Genomic DNA, 26,112 nt, shown 5'->3' on the forward strand with positions numbered 1-26,112 from the left:
GATGATAAAGTCAGTTTGGTTTCGGTTCTGGAAGTTCAAAAACCGCATGGTTCGTTTCGGTTTTCATTTTGGCCCATAACTGAACCGAACCGAACCAAACTGATTACACCTCCATTGGACACCATCCCTCTCTGTAGCTGTCAACAAGAGCTTTTTTGAGGTCAACCACCACCTTATTTGATATATCTATCTATACAGAAACAATTTTGTTGTGTCCTGTCAAGACTTTGGTTCTTGGCCATTTTGCAATTGCTGCAGTTTAATAGGACTTTGAATGGGCAGATATTCACCACCCAGACTGCTTGGTGTTTGAAAATACTGATGCTGTTCACCCACATCTTTGAATTAATTTGAGCAGATTTTAAACCATTGATCCTCCAGATATAGAAATCACATCTTCAAGAAAGAGAGAGATCCTGTATTCCGATTATAGTTAGCAAGGATCATTCAGCAACAATAGTTTCTGGCCTGTGGATATCCAAGCTTAAACACAATATCCACAATTCCATTCCCTTCGAAGTGAATTGACTCACATGACAATGTAAAATCCATCAGGTTTACCCCTGAGATATGTGCAACAAGCAGGCATGTTGTGCATGTGTGTTGTAGAGGGCAGGGGGGTGGTAGTACAATCACGAAATGGAGTGAGATGGTGCTTACCTCAGTGCAAATTGGATTGCATTCCCACCAACACCAGTGAAAGAGTCAAGTATGATGCCACTGCCACAACGGACTGCATGATGCCTTGCTATAGGCTCCGGAGTGACAGAAAACCATCCTTCTTCGTCCATTTTAATGCCATCGTCAAATCTAGAAAATAGAAGATACCTTTGGTGCCAATATTTGCTGATATTGGCAGGAACCTCATCCCATGTCACCAATGACAGAAGTTCTGCAGAAGGGATAGACTTATCAAAATGGAGCAGAAATTTAACCACTTCCACAACATCTTAGCAGAAATTCAATGGCAATAAAACAACATGAAGAACATTCATTAATTCACACAAGTAACCTGATAACAAAGAAAAAATATCTGCTCAAATACGGTACATCAAGAAAATGAGCAACTCCGACCCATTTTCATCAGGTTTGACTGTTCAAGAGACATGTGCATGTTAAAATGGAGATATTCCACAAAATTCTGAACTCAACTACAATATTTAACCATATAAGAAACAAATACAACCTAAGATAAAAGTACTTCCAAGTTGCTTAACTTACAGAAGAAATATACTACAAATCCATTTACCAACATTGAATTGGCATTACCACCAATCACAAGTCAGAATCATAAGCCACTTAAATTTACCATTAAATTTCACTCGGAAAAAAGTTCAATAGAGAAGGGAGTCAAGGAGCCATCTCAAGTTGGCAAGTAAACAAAATGATCAGTAAATACCCTCTTCTTCACTGCCTTATTGTCAGCTCGAAGCATGAACTCTAAAGGGATACATGAAATAGGAACCTCATCCAATTTGATAAACCAGTTGACATGTATATACCAATGAGATAGGAAAGTTATGATTTCTTTCTCCCTTTTTATTACAGCATGTTTCATCCATATGCAGAATCAGAGAGTTGTCTCCAGGTAAATTGACTAAAAAATCTCTCTCTGCCTGTCAATAACAAAAATCAGTGTGAGACTAAAATAGACAACAGCAAGTGAGGACAGTCACAAAACAAAGGCTGACCTACAGATAGACATTGGGAACTGACAAATTAACTAAGCCCTAGCGAAAATTTTGGAATGTTTGCCTCCGGCCATAATGAAATTATGCTAATTTGAACTCTGCATAAGTTTTTTAAACATTTCTTTCAATAGTTAGTTGCACATTGCATTCTTCAGAAAATTTGAAGTGTACCATATCCTCTGTATGTGTGTGTGCACATGCGTGTGCTCATGTGTGTCTGTCTGCGCTCATGTGTGTGTGTGTGTGTGTGAGAGAGAGAGAGAGAGAGTTGCACAAAGGCATTGCCAATTCAATGTTGGTATAGTGGAAGCCAATTGTTCAGAAGAGAGTTACTGGCAAGAGGGTTAGCATTTGCAAGAAAAAAAACAGAAGTGGGCGGATGTTGCAGACAATGACAGTGAAGGCATTAGGGATTTTGAAAGTGATGGGGTTTTGTATTGGACAAGACTTGAGACTCAGGAACATGGCTATGCTTCTGACTCATTTGATCTTCTCCAGGATTTAATGTATGCCACCTCCAATGGAAGGATTGTGAGGGGTATTTTTTTTAAAATGATGGCATGCATAAAAAGCAAATGGGTAGTGATGGAATTTTTCCCACCCCTGTAGAGGAGATTTCTGGAAAGGATAATCAAGATCAGCTTTTGATGGATAAACTGGGTTTACATTGTGGAGGAAACAAAATTCAGCTTGATGATAGCAAAACTAATGTGGAGAAGGATCAAAGAGAATTAGCAACTTTGAAGTGTTCAGTGGATTATGATGGAAAGGGCCTAAAGAGGAGTTTTCTACTTAAATTTGTTTTTTTTTTAACTTTGCTTTTCTGTTTGTGTGTTTTTGAGGATTCTGCATCCTCGCATAAGTCGCAATTTCTCTCACACTTAATATATCTTCATATTTTATTAATAAATAAATAAATAAATATGTATACTTAAGTAATGAATTGGAAAAGTAGAGGAACTTTCTCCCCTCAAGAAGAGGCCAAGAAACATACAGTGCTTTTATGCATCATTACAGCAGGAAACACAATGCTCGCAATTTAACCTTTTGTCGATGAAATCATACTTTCATTCTCCAGTTGATTAATGTCCAACAGTGGATAACTTCTTTTCTGTTTTCCTCCCAGCAGCAAGCAACCAAAAGCTAAATGACCTAGTCCTGAAGCATGCAAAGTGGGAAAGAACTCCCTACATAAAAAGGAAAAAAAAATACCCTCCATATACACAAGAACCAACCAAAAATATTGCAACATGGTTCAATTCTTTGAAAGCATGTGAAAACTTTAATGATATTTTTAAGAGTTTGAATTCTAAAGTGATAAAGAGCATTGGCATGGAGCCTAGATGAGAAAAGGGAACCTGAAACCCAAAGATAAAACAGCACATCCCTTCACACACACACACACACACACACCCCCCCCCCCCCCCCCAAAAAAAAAAAAAATAAGAAGAAGAAGAAGAAGAACATTTCACCCACCCAAAAAAAAAACAGAAGTCTCAAGATAAATATTGCCCATTTATCAACATCAAAACAATAGAGCAAAAGATTTCCACAAGATCTTTTACATCATGAAAAGCTCAATATTCATGCCATAAATGATATTCAAGTGCCCACAATGCAAACAATGTAGCAAAGTGTATGCACAATAAATCAAAGAGAATGTGACAGAAATTGTGAAGTACAGCTTGTTTGCATTGGCTGATATCTGAAAGAACAACAACAAATATCAGCTAACTTATCCAAATGTTTGACATAACAAGTTCACACCATTAATGGCGTTCACTATTCAACCGAACAGTTTACATATACTCAAAATAACTCCAATCTCTAAGCAAATGGTACAGAATTCTGAACCATGTAATATTGACTTTCACCTCCAAAGGCGGACTCAATTTCGTCAGGCAGGATGGATGACAAACATATTGTAAATACCTCTTTTTACCTTAGTCTAGTTATAATATTAATAATGGTCTGCAATCACGCATTATCTGCTTACTTCACTAACTTTTGATCTCATAATTTTTGCAAGGCCAGACCCTTAGCACGTGCTCAAGATTGATCATGAGACACACGGTGGGTCTCCTGATCAATCTCAGGTTCTGAGGCATTATAGAGAGATTTGGCTTGACAAGCTTGAAACAGGATTCATTAAGGGTGGCCCACGCTCCTTGACCCTTCCGTAGTTAATTCAAGTGTTACCCATGCCACAGGGCATTTTCTCATTTTTCTTTATAGCCACGTGTCATTATACCATTGAAATACTCAAATTATAGTTTCCAATTGGCAGAAATCTCGTACACAGCCATGATCCTCGCTCATTGGATAATAGCCATAACCCTAATTAGCATTATAAACTCCAACCCTCTCGCTCATTTGGTGGATTTTTCAGCTTTTGGCCCTCATTTCTCATTAGAGACCTTCTCTCTCTAAACCAAAACTCCTCTGTCTAAAACCATCAGCATCTTTATGCCACTTGACACTTAAGCTCCTAAGGAGTGCCCAGTTCTCCTCTCTTGGCAACATCTACTACGTCCAATTACTTGTATGCGACACTGCTGCCCATCCACATCCAATAACCTGCATTTGTACATATTTTAGTCTAGATGATTATGAACTGCCTTTCATAGCTTCATCATTAAAAACTAGAATTCTAGAATAGATGGCAGCAGTAATTGTGTACAGCGGGTTACATTTCAGGCTTCATTAGGAAGCCAAGAGTTGATGGGTATTGGGACAGTTTACCACGCCCGCCTGACAAAAAATCCAGGACCGGTCAGTTTACAGTCCAGGTATGCCAGAGAACAGGGCCAGTAGCAAACCAGGGTCAACCCGCCCAAAATCAGGCAACTCAGTCTGACTTGGCTGGACCCAGTGGACCAGCTCGGTCTGCCTGGCCCCACCAAAAAATGCATAAGTAGTGTCACCAAGGAGACACAAACCCAAGACATCTTGAGAGCAGGTGTAGGGTGCTACACCTACCCCCATTCATGAGCTCGGAACCTTTACTGAACAAATAATTCATTAACCTAACATACTGTTTAATATAAAAACCTAAAAAACATACATACACGCAAACAATTCATATTACTAGCTCATTTATCCTTAAGTCAACTTTTAATTGATTTAAACAGTTCTTCTAACTACTGTTTAATATTTGTACAATTGCTAATAATAACATTACTATAACAAATATAAGTTTCAACAATACCTTAGAAATAATAGGAAAACCGGAAGAGTAGTACAAATACCATCATAGGAGTTAATATTAATTGTTTTTGGCTTTAATTGACTCAAAAATAAATACAAGCAGGATCTTTGATTTTATATATAATACCAATATCACTAGTTTGACAACCAGTTTGACCTGCCGGTTTGATCTGTCCAACCAACCCAGTGGCTTCACAAGGTTGGTCACAGGTCCAGATCTTTAAACCATCAGAATTGATTCCACGAGTAAAAGGCTCATGTGAGAAAGAATCTTGGTAGTCAGTCCAGTGAGAAGAACCTCAATACATCATACAGACAGTGGCGAAAGGGGGAAATATAACTATTTGATTAAAGAAAATGTACTCTGAGTAAAGTGATTAAATTTTTATTTTCTTTTTAAAAAAAAAAAAAAACACCCCAAATTTATCAATTGCCCTCACTTATGGCGGAGGAAAACCGTGGTTACAAACATGCCACAAGGGATTTACAAATAAACTAGCAAAACCATCTTATGCCACAAACCCAACACAAGCCTAACGAAACCCGTACGAATAACCAACTAAATCAAACTAAACAAAACCATATGAATCAAAACAAAACAAACACAAACAAAAACAAAGGACCTGCAAACTAATGTCAATTACCTGCAAAACAAAAACTTGAGGATAGGAGAACCAAATGATGACAATTAAAAAACGAAGGTTTCTAATACTCATCTTATCCATACGAATTAGAACTCTCATTTTACTCGGCAGCACATCACCTACAAAATATCTCCTCGTATTGCCTCCCTCGCCTTGACGAGCCAAGTAATACGCCACCTGATTACCTCCTCTAAAATGGTGCTTTATAGAGAACTAAAGGCCTTGTAGCTCCTCCTCTAACAATTCCCAAAAATCTCATAAGTACCAGGAAGAGCAAATTCCAGATGTGAACCAACCCACCACCAATTCCGAGTCGCTTTCAATATAAATATTCTGATATCCCAACTCTTTACAGAGCCGACAACCACTAGTAAGAGCTTATAACTCCACTCCATATTAGTACCTGACTCAAATTTTTCAAAGAAAGCGGTCTTATTATTACCTAATGAATCGCGAATGTTACCACCACCACCACAAGAACCCAGATTTCCTCTACAAAAGTCGTCAATATTTAGCTTCAACCAACCTAGGAGGCTTTTCCCAGACTACTTTTCGAGGAATTCTAACCTTCAAAGTTATCATTTTCACTTGGAACTCTTCCAATAAATTCTTATCAATAGAAGGCTGAGAACCCTTCACGCCTTCTACAATTTTAGCAAGTCAAGACCTCATCAATAACCAGACTGCATTCCCCGACTCATACCTATCTTCGACGCGGGCTTTACAACATTTGATCCAAAGTCTCCAAGAAATTATAGTAAGTAACAAACCGATGATCGTACCTTTTTGGGTTGATTTTTTGGCCAATCTGAACCATCTACTAATTTTTACCCTCCAAGGTTCATCATCAAAGTTTAGAATTCCCAAGACAAACGCTGCTCTCTTCCAAACCATACTTGCGATGGAACCCGTACTCAGAACATGATTGAGAGATTCCTCCTTTTTTTCCATGCAGCAGTTGCAACAAGAGACCATATCAACTCCCAGTTTCCTCACTCTCTCATCTACAAGAAGACATTGGAACATGGCTTTCCACATACACATCGATACTCTCTTAGGTAGAAGTTTATGCCAGACCCACTCCATCCATGGTTACTGCTCCCCTTTAATTCTTATCACCTCCCAAGCCGAGGCAGTTGAAAATTTTCCATCTATGGAAGGCTTCCAAATAAACACATCAGGCCCCAATTTGTACTTTATAGACGACAACAAAATCTCATCCGTTTTAGGGACCCCTACCAAATATTTCAACATAGCAGTATCCCAATTCTCCAATTCCCAGCAATCTTGAATCTTAAACTCAGGATGCTGGACCGTGCAAGAACAATCACTGCTCAACCACTTAAAAAACCAAAAAGAAGTTTTTCCTTCTCTAACCTTCACATAAACATTCTCATAGACTTTTGGAAAGATCTTTAAGATTGTCTTCCGAAATCAAGAGCCCATAGGAGTATAATTGATAGAAGCCATGTGACCTAATTTAACATATTTAGCCTTTTAAGAAACGGGTCCAAAGATTATCTAACGTCAACAATCTCCAAGAAAACTTCATGTGAAAAGATATTTGAACATAAAATAAAAGTAACCCTCAAGTGAAAGAAAAGGCGCCTTTAACATAATTAAAGGATTTGAACTACTCAATTTTAAATTTTTACCAATACTGACCAAACTAGCGCATAAATACAACACCCTCAATGCAATTAATCCCCAAAAAAATGTAATCAATTATGAAAATATTTTTAGAGCCTATATATGTAAGTAAAGTTAATAATGGAAAACACTAAACACACAGAAAGACAAAAGGCATGACTAAGCCATTAACCTCGGCTTTTGCTGGATAGTCTCTTTTGTTGCCGCTTTCTTCTCACTTTCTTTTTCTGCTTTACAGCAACAGGATTATACTGGAAATCTAACTTATCTGCGGCAGAAGTTAAATCCAGATGCATGTTAGAATTCAAGTCATCCTCAGATACTAGTTTAGCAACTGTGTTGGACAAGCTGCAACAGAAAACAGATGTTAGGCGCTCAAGCGGATGACATCTTCTCATAGTAGGAACATCAGTTACAGAACTTAACAAGGTCATGTAACAATATTCTACCTGCCAGCATCCGATGCTTCGAAAACCACATCATTGTCACAACCTTCATAAGTTTTCTCACAAGAGACCATCCCACCAAATTTATCTATATGGCCAAAACAATCCAATCTATTGGTTGGACATGTAGGTGTGAGTTGCAAATCATTACTGCAATCTAGTGGCATAATTTTGCTTTCCTGACTGCCAAAGTCAATAGAAATAGAAGATTCACGATCACAGAATAATAACATTATAATATAAAGCATTATACAGTTAAATGAATATCAAACAAAAGAAAGATTGTTGGAAAGTTTCCAAATTTATCCAATCAACTCTCCTTGATTATAGGAGAAATTTCTGTAATCATGAAAATATTCTTAGGAGATATTCTAGGATATATTCTTAGGAGATATTCTAGGAGATTTGTTAGCAATTGTCATTCTTTCCTTTTGTTATTCTTTCCTTTATTATTCTTTCCTTTTAGATTATCCTTGTAGTCTATAAGATATTCAGATTGTACCTTATTTTAAAATAATAAGAAATACTATTTCAAGTCTTCTCCACTTCTAGATGGTATCAGAACCTAGTTTTCTTTTCCTCTTGGTAGTCATAGCCTCTAAAACCTAGGCCTTATTGCCTTAACCCTGTTCAGCCTCCATTATGTTTGAAATTTCCAAAACTTCCACAATGGCCAGACCTGGACCTGTGGTCAACACCAAAACTGAAACCAAAGTAGCCCATACCGAACCCCATTCAGTCCTAATCACAAATATTTGTCTCAATGAAGCCAACTTCTTGAGATGCTCTCAGTCAGTTCGAATATATATCTGCAGGAGAGGTAAGATTGGGTACCTTACTGGTGAAACCAAGGCCCCTGACAGAGCAGATCCATCATATGCTATATGGGATGCTGAAATTCCATGATTATGGCTTGGCTTGCGAATGCAATGGATAAAGATATTAGTGCTAATTACATGTGTTATCCTATTGCAAAAGAACTCTGGGATAATGTTAGTCAGATGTATTCTAACTTTGGAAATTAATCTCAGATTTATGAATTGCAGCAAAAAATTGGCAAAACCCAACAAGGGGAAGACAGTGTGACTAAAGTATTTTAATGTCCTTAAGGGACTGTGGGAGGACTTGAATCTATTCAATGATTATGAATGGAAGAGCCCTAATGATTGCAACTACAACAAGAAGATGGTGGAAAATGCAAGAATTTTTAAATTATTGGCTGAACTCAATGATGAGTTTGATGAAGTCAGGGGGAGGATTCTTGGTAGAACGCCTCGGCTCTGCCTCCAATCGGAGAGGTATTTTCCGAAGTGAGACGTGAAGATTGTCATCGGAATGTTTTGCTAAAGAAAAAAGGGGTTGATGGAACAGTGGAGAACTCGGCTTTGGTTGCTGCTACTATTTTGGCTGCTGCTAATGCCTCTGTACAGCGGTCATATTCCAATCAAAAATCTCGAGTATGGCGCGACTATTGTAATAAGCCCCGCCATGCTCGAGAAACCTGCAAGAAACTACATGGAAAACCAGCAAATTGGAAGAGCAACAAACCTAGACCTGGAAACAACCAAGTGATTCCTAGAAAATGAAGCCCATAACAATGTTCTAAGTTCATCAACTTCTTCAACTGCTGAAATCCAATCCAACATCTGATACTTTTATTGGTTCCTTGGCCCAAACTGGTAAAATGTCGAGTGCCTATTCCAGTTCTTTAGCCTTTGCACCATGGATTATTGATTCAAGTGCATCCGACCATACGACCAGTGTAATAAGCCACGCCATACTCGAGAAACCTGCTGGAAACTATATGGAAAACCAGCAAATTGGAAGAGCAACAAACCTAGACCTAGAAACAACCAAGTGATTCCTAGAAAATGAAGCCCATACCAATGTTCTAGCAAATGGATCAACTTCTTCAACTGCTGAAATCCAATCCAGCATCTGATACTTTATTAGTTCCTTGGCCCAAACTGGTAATATGTCGAGTGCCTATTCCAGTTCTTCAGCCTTTGTACCATGGATTATTGATTCAAGTGCATCCGACCATACGACCAATGTATCTCAATTATTTCAATCTTATCATCCTTGTCCGGGTAATAAAAAGGTGAGGATTGCAGATGGGAGTCTTTCATCCATTGCAAAAGTAGGTTCAATTAGAATTTCTAGGAAAATAGAATTAAAATATGTCCTTCATGTTCCTAAACTTACTTGCAATCTTCAGTCTGTTAGTAGATTATTCCATGATTCTAATTGTCGTATCATATTCTTTGATTCTCACTATGAATTTCAGGACCAAAACTCGGGGCGATTGTTGGTAGTGCTAGGATGATCTATGGCCTTCATTATTTTGATGATACCCAATTTAGCAATAAACAAGCTCGGGCTTGAGTGGTAGTACTAGTTCAATCCATAAGCGAGATCAAATAATGCTTTAGCAGCTTAGATTAGGGCATCCTAGTTTTTCTTATTTAAAATATTTGTTGCCTAGTCATTTTAAAAATTTGGATTGTACTTCTCTTCATTGTGATGTTTGTCATTTATCAAAAAGTCATCAAATTCCTTATAATTCAAAAGGCTAAAGTGCATCAAAACCTTTTTATTTGATTCACAGTTATGTTTGGGGTCCCTCTAAGGTAACAACCTTGTCTGGGAAAAAAATGGTTTGTGACTTTTATAGATGATCATACTCAGATTTGTTGGGTATATTTGATGAATGGAAAATCTAAAGTTGAAATTTATTCAAGAATTTTTATAGTATGATCGAAAATCAATCACAAAAATAAGCATACTTCGTATGGATAATGGTATAGAATATTTCAACCAAGTTTTGGGAAATTTTTTGAAAGAAAGAGGGATTCAACATAAATCCACGTGTCGTGACACCCCACAATAAAATGGCATCGCTGAAAGAAAAAATCATCATTTACTTGAGGTTGCACAAACTATAATATTTTCTATCCATATTCCAAAATATTTGTGGGGGATGCTATTCTAACTGCTTATTACCTTATTAATAGAATGCCTACCCATGTGCTACAGTATATCACTCCTTTGGCATGCCTAAAAAATCTTTTCCTGATAATAGGATAATTTCTTATCTGCCTCTAAAAGTATTTGGATGCACTGTTTTTGTTCATATTCCAGCTCATCTTAGATCTAAACTTGATCATAGGGCTGAAAAAAGTGTGTTTCTTGGATATGCTCCCAATAAGAGAGGGTACAAATGTTTAAATCCAAAAACAAACAAAAAAATTCACATCAGTATGGATGTCGTTTTTGTTGAAAATCAGTCTTACTTTAACCAAACTTATCTTCAGGGGGAGAAAGAGAGTCGTGAAGATCAGTTTTGGAAAACTATTATACCAATGCCCAATGTTTTCCTTGACATTGACATCCCTCTACAAAACATTCAAGGAACTGAAATTTTAAAAAGTGAAAAAAATGGAAATACCAATCTGCCTATACAAAGCATAAGGGAATCACAAACAAGGGGAGAATTGCTACAGAATAATCCCTTTTCTGAGCTCCGTGTTTATACTAGAGGCAGGTATCATTCTAATACTAAGGATCATCCCACAATTTCAAAGCAGAATCAATCATCACCTCCAAAAACTGGTCATTTGGAAATCCTAAGTAATTCTTCTACTACACTTCTAGTTGATCAATCTATTGACCTTGATGTACCTATAGCCATTAGGAAAGGAGTTAGAACCTGTACCACACACCCCATTGCCAAATATTTATCTTACCATAGACTCTCTCATAATCATAAGGCCTTACATCCAATATTTCTCACCTATTTGTTCCAAGGACCATTCAGGAAGCTATAGATCATCCGAACTGAAAGTTAGTAGTTCTTGAAGAGATGAATGCACTACAAAACAACAGTACTTGGGAAATTGTTGATTTACCAAAGGAAAAGAAAATTGTAGGTTGCAAGTGGGTGTTTACAGTTAAATGCAAGGTTGATGGCAATATAGAGAGATATAAGGCGAGACTCATTGCAAAAGGGTTTACACAAACATACGGAATTGACTATCAAGAAACTTTTGCTCCAGTGACCAAGATAAACTCAATCCGAGTGTTACTCTCCTTAGCTGTACATTCTAAGTGGCCCTTGCACCAGTTGGACGTAAAGAATGCTTTTTTAAATGGAGATCTTGAGGATGAAGCGTTTATGGAATTACCACCAGGTTTTGAAGGTAATTTTGGTAGAGATAAGGTGTGTAAATTGAAAAAATCATTGTATGGGCTCAAGCAATCTCCGAGAGCTTGGTTTGAACGCTCTGGGAAGGCTGTAAAGGGTCATGGTTACAGCCAAGGTCAAGTTGATCACACCATGTTCTATAAGCACTCAAGTGAAGGGAAGGTTGCTATTCTAATTGTCTTTGTCTCTGTTGACAATATTATTTTGACAGGTAATGACAGCAAGAAACTTGAGAAATTAAAAAAGATGCTTGCTAATGAATTTGAGATTAAAGAATTGGGTGATTTGAAGTATTTTCTAATTATGGAATTTGCAAGGTCAAGAAAAGGTATTTTTGTTTCACAGAGAAAATATGTGCTCAACTTGCTTGGAGAAACAGGTTTACTAGGGTCTAAAGGACCTGAGACACCTATAGAATCTAATCTTAAACTACAACCTGCCATGCCTGAAGAAGTAACCAATAGAGACCAATACCAAAGATTGGTTGGAAGGCTACTTTATCTATCACATACATGTCCTAACATAGCCTTTGCTGTCAGTATGGTAAGCCAATTCATGCACTCACTAGGGCCTGACCACTTTGATGCAGTTTATAGAATCCTGAGATATTTAAAGGGAACTCCAGGAAAAGGTCTATTGTTTGAAGACCATAGACATCTACAAGTTAATGTATACACAGATGTAGATTGGGCTAGGAGTATGACCGATAGAAGATCAACTTCTGGTTATTTTGTTGGTGACAATTTGGTTATATGGCGAAGCAAAAAACAAAATGTAGTAGCTAGGAGTAGTGCAAAGGCAGAATTTAGAGCAATTGCTCATGGAATTTGTTTAGTGTTGTGAATTAAAAAATTATTGGGAGAATTGAAAGTCACTAATCCACTACCTATGAGACAATATTGAAATGGCAAATCTGCCATAGCCATTGCTCACAATCCAATGCTTCATGATAGAACAAAACATGTTGAGGTCGACAAGCATTTTATAAAGGAGAAGTTGCACAGTGGACTGATTTGCTTACCCTATATCTCTACTATTGAACAAGTAGCAGATATACTTACAAAAGGACTACAAAGAAGCAATTTGAAAATTTGAACGGCAAACTGCCTATGGAAAACATCTTTAAACTAGCTTGAAGGGGAGTGTTGGAAAGTTTCCAAATTTATCCAGACAACTCTCCTAGATTATAGGAGAAATTTATGTAATTATGTAAATATTCTTAGGAGATATTCTAGTAGATTTGTTAGCAATTGTCATTCTTTCCTTTTGTTATTCTTTCCTTTTAGATCATCCTTATAGACTATAAGACATTCAGATTGTACCTTATTTTAAAATAATAAGAAATACTATTTCAATTCTTCTCCACTTCTAGAAAGATGAAAGATAAAATACCTGCCAATATGCTTGTGGGTGTCTAACAATGAAGATAACGCAAGTTCATTATCACAGCATTTACTGATCTCATAGATATCATCGTAATGATAAAATTTGCTACCAACAGTAGGTATAGTCACACCAGACACAAATTTGTCCAAAGCAAGGTCAATCCCTTCTGAAACCTCATTGGGTAGCTCACCAGATAATCTATTACCATTCCTAGATTCTGGTAGCTTTGTTTTGTCTTGCAAATTACAAGAATTAATGTCATGACAGGAACCCAAAGTTGTAACATCCATTTCAGCCACATCAACGATCATTTCACTTGACTCATTAGCAGTCTCACAAAAAGCCAAATGCTCCATACCTGGAGGTGGGAGCCATGTAGACTCCTGTGTTTCAATATTATAAAAGTAGCTTCTCATATAGTAGGAGTCCCAATAAGCCCTCCAAACTCCAAATTCAACATTGCAGTTAGAGTTTCCAATTTCATTGTGGTCGGACATTTCTAGAGAGTAGGAATATGAAGCCGAATCAAGAAACTGTGACCGCTCAGTGCAGATACCACTGCTAACCTTCTGAACTTCTCTATCATTGTGAGCCACAGAAAAACCTTCCAAACACTCACATTCCAATACTTTTCCACCTAAGCCTTTTTTAATATGGTCACTTCCAACATCTGTCGAGGAGCTTGTGGTGGAAGTTCCAACATCACAATCAAATGGACTTGCCACAACTTCGATATCATCCTTTGATACACCATCGCTGTATAAAAAGACAGAGTCACCATCTTGAACAACATCCAAAATCCCCTCATGATTCTGTTCCTCACGTGCAGCACAAGTGATACTCGCAATCAAGCCTTCTGAATAGTCTCCTTCATCAAAAAGGCATTGAGATTCACTAACATCCATTGCAACATCAGAGTAAGATGATTTACTTTGGCCCATCAATGGCATGCAACATAAAGAATTGCTAGATTTATCATGAAAAACTGTAGGAGGTGCAACCTCTCCCTCACTCACTTCGGAAAATTCTAGCACTCCATCTTTATGATTATCTAAATGCTTCAGTTGTATACTCTTTCTTTTCCCTTTAATCACTCCATTCCTCTTCTGCAATATAATCACTATAATGTCAACATCATAAATATAACAAAAAATAATTTAAAATAATAATAATAATAATAAGAACGACGATGGTAACAACAAAGGAGACAACAATGAAGATTGGGTATGATATGAAGACAGAATGTTTAGTCTTGTGTTAAAATGAAATCATTCCAGCACGGTTTGCATAGCATTTGAATTTGCTTTTTCCATGCAATTCATAATGAAAATATTAGATTTATTTTTTGAGGGCCTTGAAAAAATAAAATACTCGTTCAGATTTTTGACATAATTTTATGGAAGGAATTAAATTTTATTTTGTAATGATTCCATTCTAAATTATGTCATATATCTTTAACATCCACATGGCACATGGTCCCATTTTTAGCTAGTAGGTAATGATTTCTGAGTGCTGTTCTTCAGGCATCTCATCTCAACATTCAGCTATTGCACATAACAACAAAAGTCCTCCATGTATATATCATTAATGAACCCCCTTTCTAGCTCATGTATATATAGTTAGGCTATTTAACTCAGCTCAATCATTCCTTAATCCCAACATTTACTGCCATAACCCAACCCTTCTAGCCATATGGATCCATTATCCAGCATTATATCTGTCAAAGAGTGCTATTGATAGGAAATACTTTAACCAAAAAAAAGTTTGAAAAAAAAAAACACTAAATAAAACTAACAAATTAGAGAAGTGCTTATTACAGTGTACAACTACAGGGTATTGCAAAACCTTGGATAATGCATAGCTGCAAAGAAAATTACATGACAACAAACGCAAATTTACCTCCTTGTTTGTGTTGAATGAAATAGGGAGCCCCAAGGCACTCATCTGTCTGGTGAGTTCCAGGTCTTCTGATGGATTGTGGTCTGCAAGGGCAAAAAGAAATTTAGACAGTAAATTTGTTGTATAAAAAATCAAGTAAATTGCAGAGTATGCGATGGGCATTTAATTGAATTAAATTTAAACAATCCCAAATTTCCCAACTAATTTCAATGACCCCAATGTCTACAGCGGACGAGATTCATAAGACAGCCTGCCCAAGAAGATTATACAAGCTAAATAATGTGCGAAAAATGACTGAAAACTGAAACACTTACCACCAGCGGTAGATGGGAAGTTCGAGCTAATATCTTCATCATCGTCTCCGTCGTCCTCATAAGAAAATCTCTGCATTTAGGGGTAAAAATAAGAATAAATAAAAACATATAATGTCAGAATGCAGACAATTCTTTTCCGGGTGGGAGGAGGAGATGACACGATACAAACAACTATAACTTACAATATGCTGAGGAAGAACAGACGACCCTCGTTGAGTCTGAGTTGAACCATCGTCCCTGCCAAGGAAACAAGTCAATAACTGTACGAAATTTCAAGCGAGCGGGAGAGAGAGGGGAGGTGTGCCGCAGTACCAGAGAAAGACTTCGGTCAGCTTGAAGAGTGAGCCGAGAGCTCTGATAGCCGGGGCTGCACTTTGGAGATGGATGGCATCCATGTGATTCTCTCAAAAGCTGAAAATTTTTCGAAGAAGCCAAGAACGAAGTATGAAGAGATTTTCAGGATTAGGGTGACACTCCAATGAGACTCTACCTTAATTTGCTTTTTCTGCTTCCATATCACCAGCAGCGGTGAGGCCGCAAGAAGACGACTACTGCTGTTCTCTGTGCGCGTCGCAGAGGATGGAGGATCGAGGAGCAGTCGCCGTTCGAGTGTGCCCTTCGGTTTCCTCCCCCAGACCGGATTCAAAAACGAAGGAGGAGGAAAATTGGTGGGTTACACTTTACCAAGTTTCATATTTACGCAATTGAAAATTGTGAAGGACGCTGACCTCCTCGGCTTCGGTAAAAAACTAAAAATAAAAGGAACTCCTGTCAAATTTTTAAAATGGGACCTCCTTTTATAAAATATAATATTTTTAATAAAAATTATGTTAATTATTATTTTTAATTAACATCTAAGTATTTTTATTAATAAAAAAATAAATATCAATTTTTGATTAAAAATAATCTTATTTTTAATGTATATTTATATTATCATATTAATTTATATTTAAATAATATTATTAATCAAATTAGTTTATGAAAGTATTAAAAAATATTAGAAAGTCTATAACAAGAGTTGCTCCAATATTCTTAATGTGTTGCAGAGAAGGAAAAATTAGGTTGTCTTCTTTACCATGTTCGGCTAATTTTTTAGCTTCTTTATTAGATTATTGAGGCAACGGAGTAACTACAAAGAATATTCGCTTTTATAATTCAATGTTTCAGTTCACATCAATAATGAGTAAAATTGACACTGAAATAAATAAATCACTTAGGTCCCTATGTATTTAGGTTGAGCGAAAAAAATCAACATAAGATTGGTTCATTGTTACCTACACCAAATGAATGTCCAAAATTTGCACTACTTTATATTTATGATATTAAGAATGAAGTCTTGAATTGAATGCAAATTTTTGTTCATGATGAAAGTTCTTCAATAATTGATAGGTCCATCTGTCAATCACTCATTTGAAATGTTTAACTGTGAAAATAAAATTGTTAAAACTTTTATAATGACAAAGGATAGATTCTTAGAATTAAGTTTTATTCCAGTGTGATTGGACAAGGGAATGACTTTGACTTACGTCACCCCTTAAATGTTCAAAGATTGCAAAGTCAATAGTAGGTGATACAAATGAATTTTATAGTGGGCATGCTATAATTGTTGAGCACGTGATTTAAGGATTAAAGTGTATTAGTGAATTGCACTCTTGGCAATGCAATACCCAAGATTATTTCCTTATGGCAAAAATGGGTACATAATTGATATACCTTACCGAGATAGTGTTCATCAAAGGCGGACAAAAATACATTGCTTAACTATGAGAGAATTTTATGTTTATAGAATCCAACGCCGTGAATGTGAAGGACAAACAGTGATCAAAGGTGGGAGGCTTTTCCAACAGTTTGTAGTTGATGCTTTCACTAGTATTGAAGCAATGAGATATTAATGGACTAGAAAAAATCAAAAGAAGCTAGGATATGAATTGCTTATTGGTATAAGAGATTTTGTCACAAAAGGAGATGCACACGGTGCGGCTATAAGAAAACATATAATTTTGCCCTCAAGCATTACAGCAAGCGCTCAATACATGATTCAAAATTATTGAAATGCAATGGTAGATACCACGACTATCCTAACCTTTTTTTTTTAACTTTAACTTACAATGTTAAATGGTTAGAAATCAAAATTGCCTTGAACTTGATAAGTGGACGCAAAAAAAAAGAAAGATATACCACATTTTGAAAGCAGAGTTTTCAAAATTAATTTACAACATTTAATGGACGACCTCATGAAGAATGAACACTTTGAAAAAGTTATTGAGTTTGTCTCTTAAGAGGAAGCTATTCTAGCCATAGGTCTTAAATAAACATAATGAATCCTGCTATATATGCAATTGAATTCCAAAAAAGAGGTCTGTTGCATGTTAGCAATACATCATGGCTCAACACACTTAATGAGAGTGATGTCGTCGACGGTTACATCGACGGTTTTAGGCAAAAACAAATTCAGAAAGAAACCGTCGACTGTCAACGATTTGATTCAAAAGGAAAATATCAACTGTTTCATCAAACTATCGACGGTTTCATCAAACCGTCGACGGTTTTATCCACTGCAGATTTAAATGTCAAAGATTTGAGACAAATCATCAAATTAAAGTCTAAGGAGCGTCAAAGATCAAAATTATATTTTTTAAGAATCATATATGCTAACAAATCAGAGCCTATTGATTCAAAAATTTTGAAGGAGCATATATGTCAACAACGCATATTTTATCTCAAATTTCATGGAATTTATAATATCTCCTTTATTGTTTAACTATATCTTGTAAACTTGTTTAAATACCGCACCTAGTATCCTCCTTATGCACTTAGTGTTTACGTTTCAGTTATTGCAATAAAAATACTATTGGTTCTCTTTATTTCACTTTTTATTTATAGTATCAAAGTCATTGTAAACACTATGCGGAAAAAAATAAAAAAAATCAAAGCTCCTGCATTATCCGCACACCTCCTACTAATCTCCTGTCCTTTTTTTTATAATGCAGTGTCAGAATCAGTAAATAAGGAAAAAGGACAATTTTTTTTTTCATGTATGGACATAGAGGAACTGGTAAAACATATTTATAGAAAACAATTATTTTTTGGATTCGTTCTGAGAAGAAAATTGTCTTGACTATTGCGTCCTCCCTCAGGCATAACATCACTTCTACTTCCAGGAGGAAGAACAACGTACTCTAGATTTAAAATACCTTTCGATATTAATTAATATACAACTTATGACATAAAAAAAAGGGGAGTCAAATTGTAAAATTATTGCAAAAAACCAGCTTTAATAGTTTGGGATGAAGCTCCAATGATGCATAGACATTATGTTGAGACTCTTGATGGGACACTACAAGACATTCTACCACCAAATGATCAAAGAATCAACACTTTTTTCGGGTGAATTACAACTTTTTTCGGGGAGATTTTTGCCAATTTTTCCATTTGAAAATAGAATGGAAACCATTGTTGATTCTTTGATCATTTGGTGGTAGAATGTCTTGTAATGTCCTATGTAAATCAAAATTATGGGATTATTGTCAAATATTTATTCTAAAGACAAACACGGGACTATTAAATTCAACATTAATCATTGAATCCCTCGATGAAATTAAAACATTTAGTAAATGGGTATTAGATGTTGGAAACGGTGATGTTGAGGCCAATAAATGTAAAGGAGAAGATGAGGCAACTTGGATAAAAGATTCTATATGATTTATTAATTAACATTGATGAAGATCCAATAAATAGGACGATATCCATTGTTTATGATCATTTCCTCCTTCAATTTAATGATAGTTTGTACCTAAAGGATGGAGCAATTGTAACTCCAACAAGTGAAGTTGTAGATATGATTAATGATTATGCACTCTCCCTTGTCCCAACTGAAGAGAAAACTTTCTTTAGTTATGATTCCATTTGCAAAGCATTAGGAGACATTTTCTTTATGAGGACATTATGTATCCAATTGAATTCCTAAATTCATTGAAATTTAATCGTATCCCAAACCATAATTTGAGTTTAAAGGTTGGTGCTCATATAATGTTATTAAGAAACATCAAACTTCAGGGGTTTGCAATGGTACGAGATTAATTATAATCAAAATAGGTATCAAGATCATCAGGGCAAAAATTAGTAACAGAAGTAATATTGGTAAGCAACTTTTAATTCCAAGAATTAAAAGATTCAAAATTACCTTTCTTTATTAAAAGACGACAATTACCTATTAGACTTTATTATGCAATGACAATTAATAGAAATCAATGACAAACTCTAAAGGAAGTTGGATTATACTCCCAAAACTAGTATTCAGCCATAGGCATCTTTACATAGTAATATCTAGAGTCACGAGTCAAAACGGTCTAAAGATTTTCCTTGGCAAAGAACATGGAGAATTACTTAGCTATACAAAAAATATTGTGTTCAAAGAAATCTTTGAAAATTTGCCGCAGGTTATATGCTAATTGTTTATTCGTAATTATTTATAATCTTTCATTTCTTTCTCCAAAGCTATGCTTCTTCTCGTTCATTATTAATTTATTAATAGTTTTACTTCATTTCATGCATATTCACCCGTGCCCACAATAGCAAACAAATGGAATCAACATTGTTATTAGATTTGTCTACTGAAAGTGAAGGTGCCCGAATCAAAATCACAATCTCTAGAATATATGATAACAACAATTCCTTTGAAAGATAATGAGTTTATTAGCTTAGATTTCATCATTGCTGATTAGAAGGTTCTCTACAGTTTTTTTTATTAATTACATTTTATTTCAATTTTTTTGATTTAATTACATCAAATATGATTCATTATTCTATATACATCTATTATAGGGCAATTCTATGCATGCTTTGGTATGAAGACACCATGCTAATTACTTAGACCTCATTTGATTAAAAGAAAATTTTATATGGTCTCAAAGTTCAAGGTTATCCCAAGTAAAGAGAAGTATCAAGCTATGTTGAATGATTTGATGCTACTATTTTTTCCTCATACATTGGTGTTTCAAATTTAGGAAGCAAATGACTCATTACCACTTCATGGCTTTAACTTTGCAAGCTTCCAAGATATTGTTGAAATAAAAATATAAGAACAATATCTTATATATATGGTATATACTAACAAATAGAAAAAATTTAAATTGTTAGTTATGTTTTCATTATATAGTTTTTTAACTCTTTTTTATTGTTGCATATAAAAATGTTATTGGCCTATTAGCTACAATGCGCCCTTTGGCAATTGCGTTTGTTAGTGGTCGAGAAATAAGAAAAATAAATTTGCAAATCAATGATTCAAGGTAACCTCAAAATTATTGTTTAAATATATACAAATACATTAATTCCTTTATTTCTCAAATAATATTTACTTATTTTCTTTTCTTCTAAATATTTCACTTTATTCGTAAAGAAAATTGACTATCACTCTTTGTGGTAATTTTGCCTTCTATTTGGATGATCAATATCTTATGGAAAAAGCACTCGAATAAAAGTGAAGACATACTTTGATATGCAGGTTTAAATAGATGTAACTTAATCCTATTTAATAATATCCTTCTTACTTACATTTATTGTAAGTTTTTTTACAACTAATATATTATGCATATTAAATTGACAAAGAATCCATCCTAAATTCATATTTTTCAGGACAAGTGTAATTTATAGCACACCTGCAACCAAAATTTATGTCAATTTTAAAATTCTATGTGTTGTTGATTTTTTGGCAAGGTAATTAAATTTATTTTTGCCAAATCTAAACCTTCAAAATGAAAAAAAAAAACATCTACTAAATTACAAATTAAGCACTAAAATGCATTCTCTTTTTATTAGGGTTGAATGTGAACATCAGTTGAAAGTCCTGACCATACAATAGCAATAAAATCTAACAAAAGAAAGCACAAAGAATAGGAAAACAATAGCTAAATTGTTAGATGTTACCACTATTCATGATGCGGTAAATTCTACAACACTATTGTTCATTACAATATAAGCAATTATAAAATATGATTAAAATTTGATTGTAGGGCATTAACTGTAACGCCCCAACCTGGGTCTGCCAAGGAGCACTACATCTCTCCTCCCACACCTGGACCAGACAACAAAAGGGCAGGCCTTATCGGATTAATTACTGACCCCACAGACCAACACGTGTCATTTTCAGTGTGTTTTGTCCTCATTCACACACTTATTGAGAAAATTTCCCAAAAGGTCACCCATCATAAGATTACTCCAAGTCAAGCATGTTTAACCGTGGGGTTCTTATGGGAAGGCTCCCAAAAAGAAAAGTGCACCTTATTGATATGGGTAGTAATATCTAATCCTTTTTAAGTCTTTCTTCCACAGGACATCACATTCTCCCACACTTATAGAATGCAATGTCCTCGTTGTGAACCCACATTTCCAAACTTCGGCGATGTGAATCTCATCACACTTCCAATTAGGTAATAACTCTAATACCATTTTGTAACGCCCCAACCTGGGTCTACCAGGGAGCACTGCATCTCACCTCTTCCACCTAGATTAGACAATAGGGGGACGGGCATTATTGGACTAGTGACTGGCCCCATAGACCAACACGTGTCTTTTTCAGTGTGTTTTGTCCTCACTCACACACTTCTTAAGAAAACTTCCCAGAAAGTCACCCATCCCAAGATTACTCCAAGCCAAACACGCTTAACCGTGGAGTTCTTATGGGAAAGCTCCCAAAAAGAAAGGTGCACCTTGTTGATATAGGTAGTAACATATAGTCCTTTTTAAGCCTTTCTTCCACAGAGTATCACATTCTCCCCCACTTACTGAATGCAACGTCCTCGTTGCGAACCCACATTTCCAAACTCAGGTGATGTGAATCTCATCACACTTCCGGCTGAGTAATTGCTCTGATACCATTTTGTAGCGCCCTAACCTAGGTCTACCAGGAAGTATTGCGTCTCTCCTCCTCCACCTGGATCAGACAACAGGGGGTAGGCCTTATCGGACTATTGATTGGCCTCACAAACCAACACGTCTCATTTTCATCGTGTTTTGTCCTCACTCACACACTTCCTAAGAAAACTTCCAAGAAGGTCACCCATCCCAAGATTACTCCAAACCAAGCACGTTTAACCATGGAGTTCTTATGGGAAGGCTCCCGAAAAGAAAGGTGCACCTAGTTGATATAGGTAGTAACATATAATCCTTTTAAAGCCTTTCTTCCACAAGGTATCACATTAACTACACATGTCAAGCTAAATTAAGGACATTGATGTATCAATCAGGTGGTTTTACAAAGCTTGCTCCAATTGTAGAAAGACTTTGTAATACTTTGCTCCAAAGTTATGGTGCCAATAATGCAAACTTCATGATCATAATCCTATTCCATAATATACTTTTTACACATTGATTAAAATCTACTTAGTTGTTGTGATTAATTTTCAAAAACAATACACAATATCTATTTTTTCTTTCTTATTTTTAACAAAGGGTACAAAATGAACACAATAGGTGAGGATAACACTGGGATGACAAATTTCATAAGCTTTAGGAGGCAAGTTGAATAGTTGGTTGATATTGCTGCCCTTCAAGTCACAATAAAGCCAAAAACAGAGCAAGTAGTTGTCTCAACATTGGTTGCACAAATCATTGGTCAAACACGTGTCTTTCATATTGTTGTCAATTCAAAAACTTTTGAAACACAAAACCTAAGCTTTAAAGTTATAAATGTGTTTGATAATGATGGACTCACAACCAATCACAAAGAACCTATTCTACTTAGTACAATCATGGACACATTATCTTCAATTAACAATGAATCTTAAACTTAACCATCAGACTCACCCACCAACTTTGGTTTAAAGAAAGCTTATTTTTTGATGAATCACCTTCCAAAAAACGCTACCTTAGGTACGTCCACTTTTAATGCAATATTCTCATTTCCCCTCTATAAATACACTTAAATTTATGTTCTCATATATGCACGGATCTATGTATGATCATTACATTTTAAATATGCTATTTTATGCATTTTTAGCAACATATAAGGAAAACTTAAGGCATAGAGAATTGAAACAATGGACATCCCTACTTTATGGGTTTCCATTTTTTAAGCTTCTTTTTGCCATTTTGATCATGTGGCAGTTTAATATTGTTGTTAGACCATGGAGATGTGATTACCTAATAGTCAAATTGTAGCGACCCAAAAATTATATTGCCAAAAATATAAAAAGCTCTGATACTAATAGTAATATCCACAAAGTCAACTCGGACCCAACGTGGGGTACCGAGGATATACCTGTCCATAAATACATATTTTCTATGCAGCGGGAAACATAGTGTCCCTGGACCTCATATACAATACCACAGTTCTACTATCTCCATAAATATACATGTACGTCCCTAAAAATCCTAGGGATTACACAAAACATATCTCCCAACTCAAACACTTGCCCTGAAACTATGATAGTACCAAAACCTCCTCTACCTCGGAGCTCGCTCCGCTCGCCTCTCTGGATTTCCTAAAATGTTTGAATTCCTGGATGAGACACTTCTCAGTAAGTCGAGATAAATTATCATCAGTGTGTAACAACATGAGTTCTATTGTGTTATAAGTATATACTGTACATAATTAACTGTAACATAATTAATTGTATCCAATAAATCAGGTAAATCTGTACTTATACTTATATAAGTCTGGTAAAATCATATTCAATTTCTCAACATAAGCATACTATGTCATAATAAATTTCTATATACATGTAAATCATCTGTTATATCTGTATAATACTAAATTTTTTTCCCTAAATGGATAACTAACTGATATCATGTATTACTCCTATATCATTGGGTTGTGCAGCTCATAGGCGGGACCTAGCAATGGTTGGCCTACCACGCTAAGTCAAAACTGACTCGTCTGTAAGTACGATTAGCTTGCCCAGCCTGGTTTGGACTGCCAGGGGCGCACACTACTCTTCTCTGGGCTCAATCAACTATCCAATCACCAACACTCGATCTATCTAAGACGTGTGGTGGCACTATTATGACATAATAGCTACGGTACCGTCTTCTGAATCTAAACTAATCCATCAAGGTCCTGTTATCATATAATACATTTCATAATATAATTGTAACATAACTCATTTTTATATTTCTGCGTAAAATCTATCATAACATAATTTTTGAATAAAACTGTTATATCATAACTAATCACTATCATGACACTGGGTCGGTTGAACTATCACGGCATTGGGCTGGCTAAAATGTCATGGCACTGGGTCAACTGAACTGTCACGGCACTAGACCGACTGAATTGTCATAATATACAGTATAATATCGTATTTTTCGTACTGTTTATATCATTTTTAAAAATCATTATCAAATTGTACTTGTTCTGTATAATCATAAAATAATCTAGTCTGTATATACATACTGTAAAATATTCATACTCATGTCACACGAATGAGTGTTACACTATATATATACCAACTATCTAGGGAAAACATATTTTTCCTAAAAAGAAATAATATTAAATTTGCTTCTAGGATTTACTCAGTTCAAACATAAGATTTTCCAAAAAGCTACATAATCATAAAATCTTCCTATAAGCCTGAATATCTTCTGGGTCTCAGACTGGTCCTCGGCAGGGATAGTGGAAGAAGAAAAAGAACTACAGTTCAGGTTATTGGCAGAACACCGAGGGGCAGAATTTTCAGGGGGATCTATCCTCTGCACCGTGCGCCAAGTGCCGTAAATCGCACGATGGTGAATGTAAGTCATTTTGGGGTAAATGCTACAACTGTGGCAAGCCGGGCCCTATATCATGGAGTTGTCAAGCACCGAGGAGAGATACGCCTGCACAAAGCTAGAATTGTGGGGGTTATCAAATGCCTCGGGGAAACTACCAGGCAACCACAGCTCCAGTGAAGGTATATTCACTTACTTCAGTAGATGCGGAACACGCTGGGAAGGTGGTGACAGGTACCATGCTACTGCTTTTGAATAAAGTTGATGTTTTATTTGATTTGGAAGCAACCCATTCGTTTATATCTACTAGTTTTGTGAAGTTTTGTGGGGTTGAAACCCGAGTGATGGATGAGAGGTTGTCCGTGGCTATGCCGACTGGGAGTGTGACGATCTGTAGTAAGATGTTAGGAAGCTGTCCAGTGATAATTCAGGGAAGGCTACTATTGGCGAATCTTGTGTTATACGACATGTTTGGTTTTGACGTTATACTGGTGATGGATTGGCTATTCTTTAGTTACGCAGTGATTAATTGTCGTAGGAAGGTAGTAGTGTTTAGACCTACTGGGAAGCAGGAGTATGAGTTCATGGGATCGTGTGTACGTTCGATGCCATAGATTCTATCAGCATTACAGGTGAGGAGGCTACTCTTGGACAGATGTCAAGGGTACCTACCTTGTGTGAAGGAACCGCCATGAAAGGAGTTGAGGCTCGAGGATATTCGAGTGGTCAATGAGTTTCCAGATGTGTTTCCGGAAGATTTACCCAGTTTACCTCCAGATCGTGAGGTGGAGTTTGCGATAGAGTTGCTGCCAGGCAAGGCACCAATCTCTAAAGCTTCATACCGAATGGCCCCAACAAAACTTCAGGAGTTGAAGAAGCAGTTGCAAGAATTACTGGACCAAGGTTTTATCTGACCTAGTGTATCACCCTTGGGAGCTCTAGTTTTATTTGTGAAGAAGAAAGACG

At 36.1% G+C, this 26,112-nt stretch overlaps 1 protein-coding gene across 12 annotated transcripts in view; it reads right to left on the reverse strand.

Moving 5' to 3' along the window:
• The window catches only part of LOC131162444 (uncharacterized), a 37,468-nt gene extending 21,362 nt beyond the window's left edge, over positions 1-16,106 (reverse strand). For 4 of the 12 annotated variants that reach the window (XR_009138808.1, XM_058118915.1, XM_058118918.1 and 1 more), the window contains exons 1-9: positions 15,754-16,106; positions 15,624-15,678; positions 15,442-15,511; positions 15,128-15,210; positions 13,235-14,334; positions 7,642-7,821; positions 7,365-7,540; positions 2,736-2,849; positions 661-892 (exon numbers count right to left, since the gene is read on the reverse strand). Coding sequence is in view for 11 of the 12 variants with exons in the window: in XM_058118915.1 (XP_057974898.1) it covers positions 661-892; positions 2,736-2,849; positions 7,365-7,540; positions 7,642-7,821; positions 13,235-14,334; positions 15,128-15,210; positions 15,442-15,511; positions 15,624-15,678; positions 15,754-15,836 (2,093 nt within the window). In the remaining variant the exon portion in view is untranslated. Of the gene's footprint in view, positions 1-660; positions 893-2,735; positions 2,850-7,364; positions 7,541-7,641; positions 7,822-13,234; positions 14,335-15,127; positions 15,211-15,441; positions 15,512-15,623; positions 15,679-15,753 lie in introns of those variants that run through there. The other 8 variants (XM_058118916.1, XM_058118922.1, XM_058118917.1 and 5 more) reach the window with 8 other exon arrangements.
• Between the last annotated feature and the right edge of the window lie 10,006 nt (positions 16,107-26,112).

Source organism: Malania oleifera, chromosome 8 (genome assembly GCF_029873635.1).
Source record: "Malania oleifera isolate guangnan ecotype guangnan chromosome 8, ASM2987363v1, whole genome shotgun sequence".
Taxonomy (NCBI): domain Eukaryota; kingdom Viridiplantae; phylum Streptophyta; class Magnoliopsida; order Santalales; family Ximeniaceae; genus Malania; species Malania oleifera.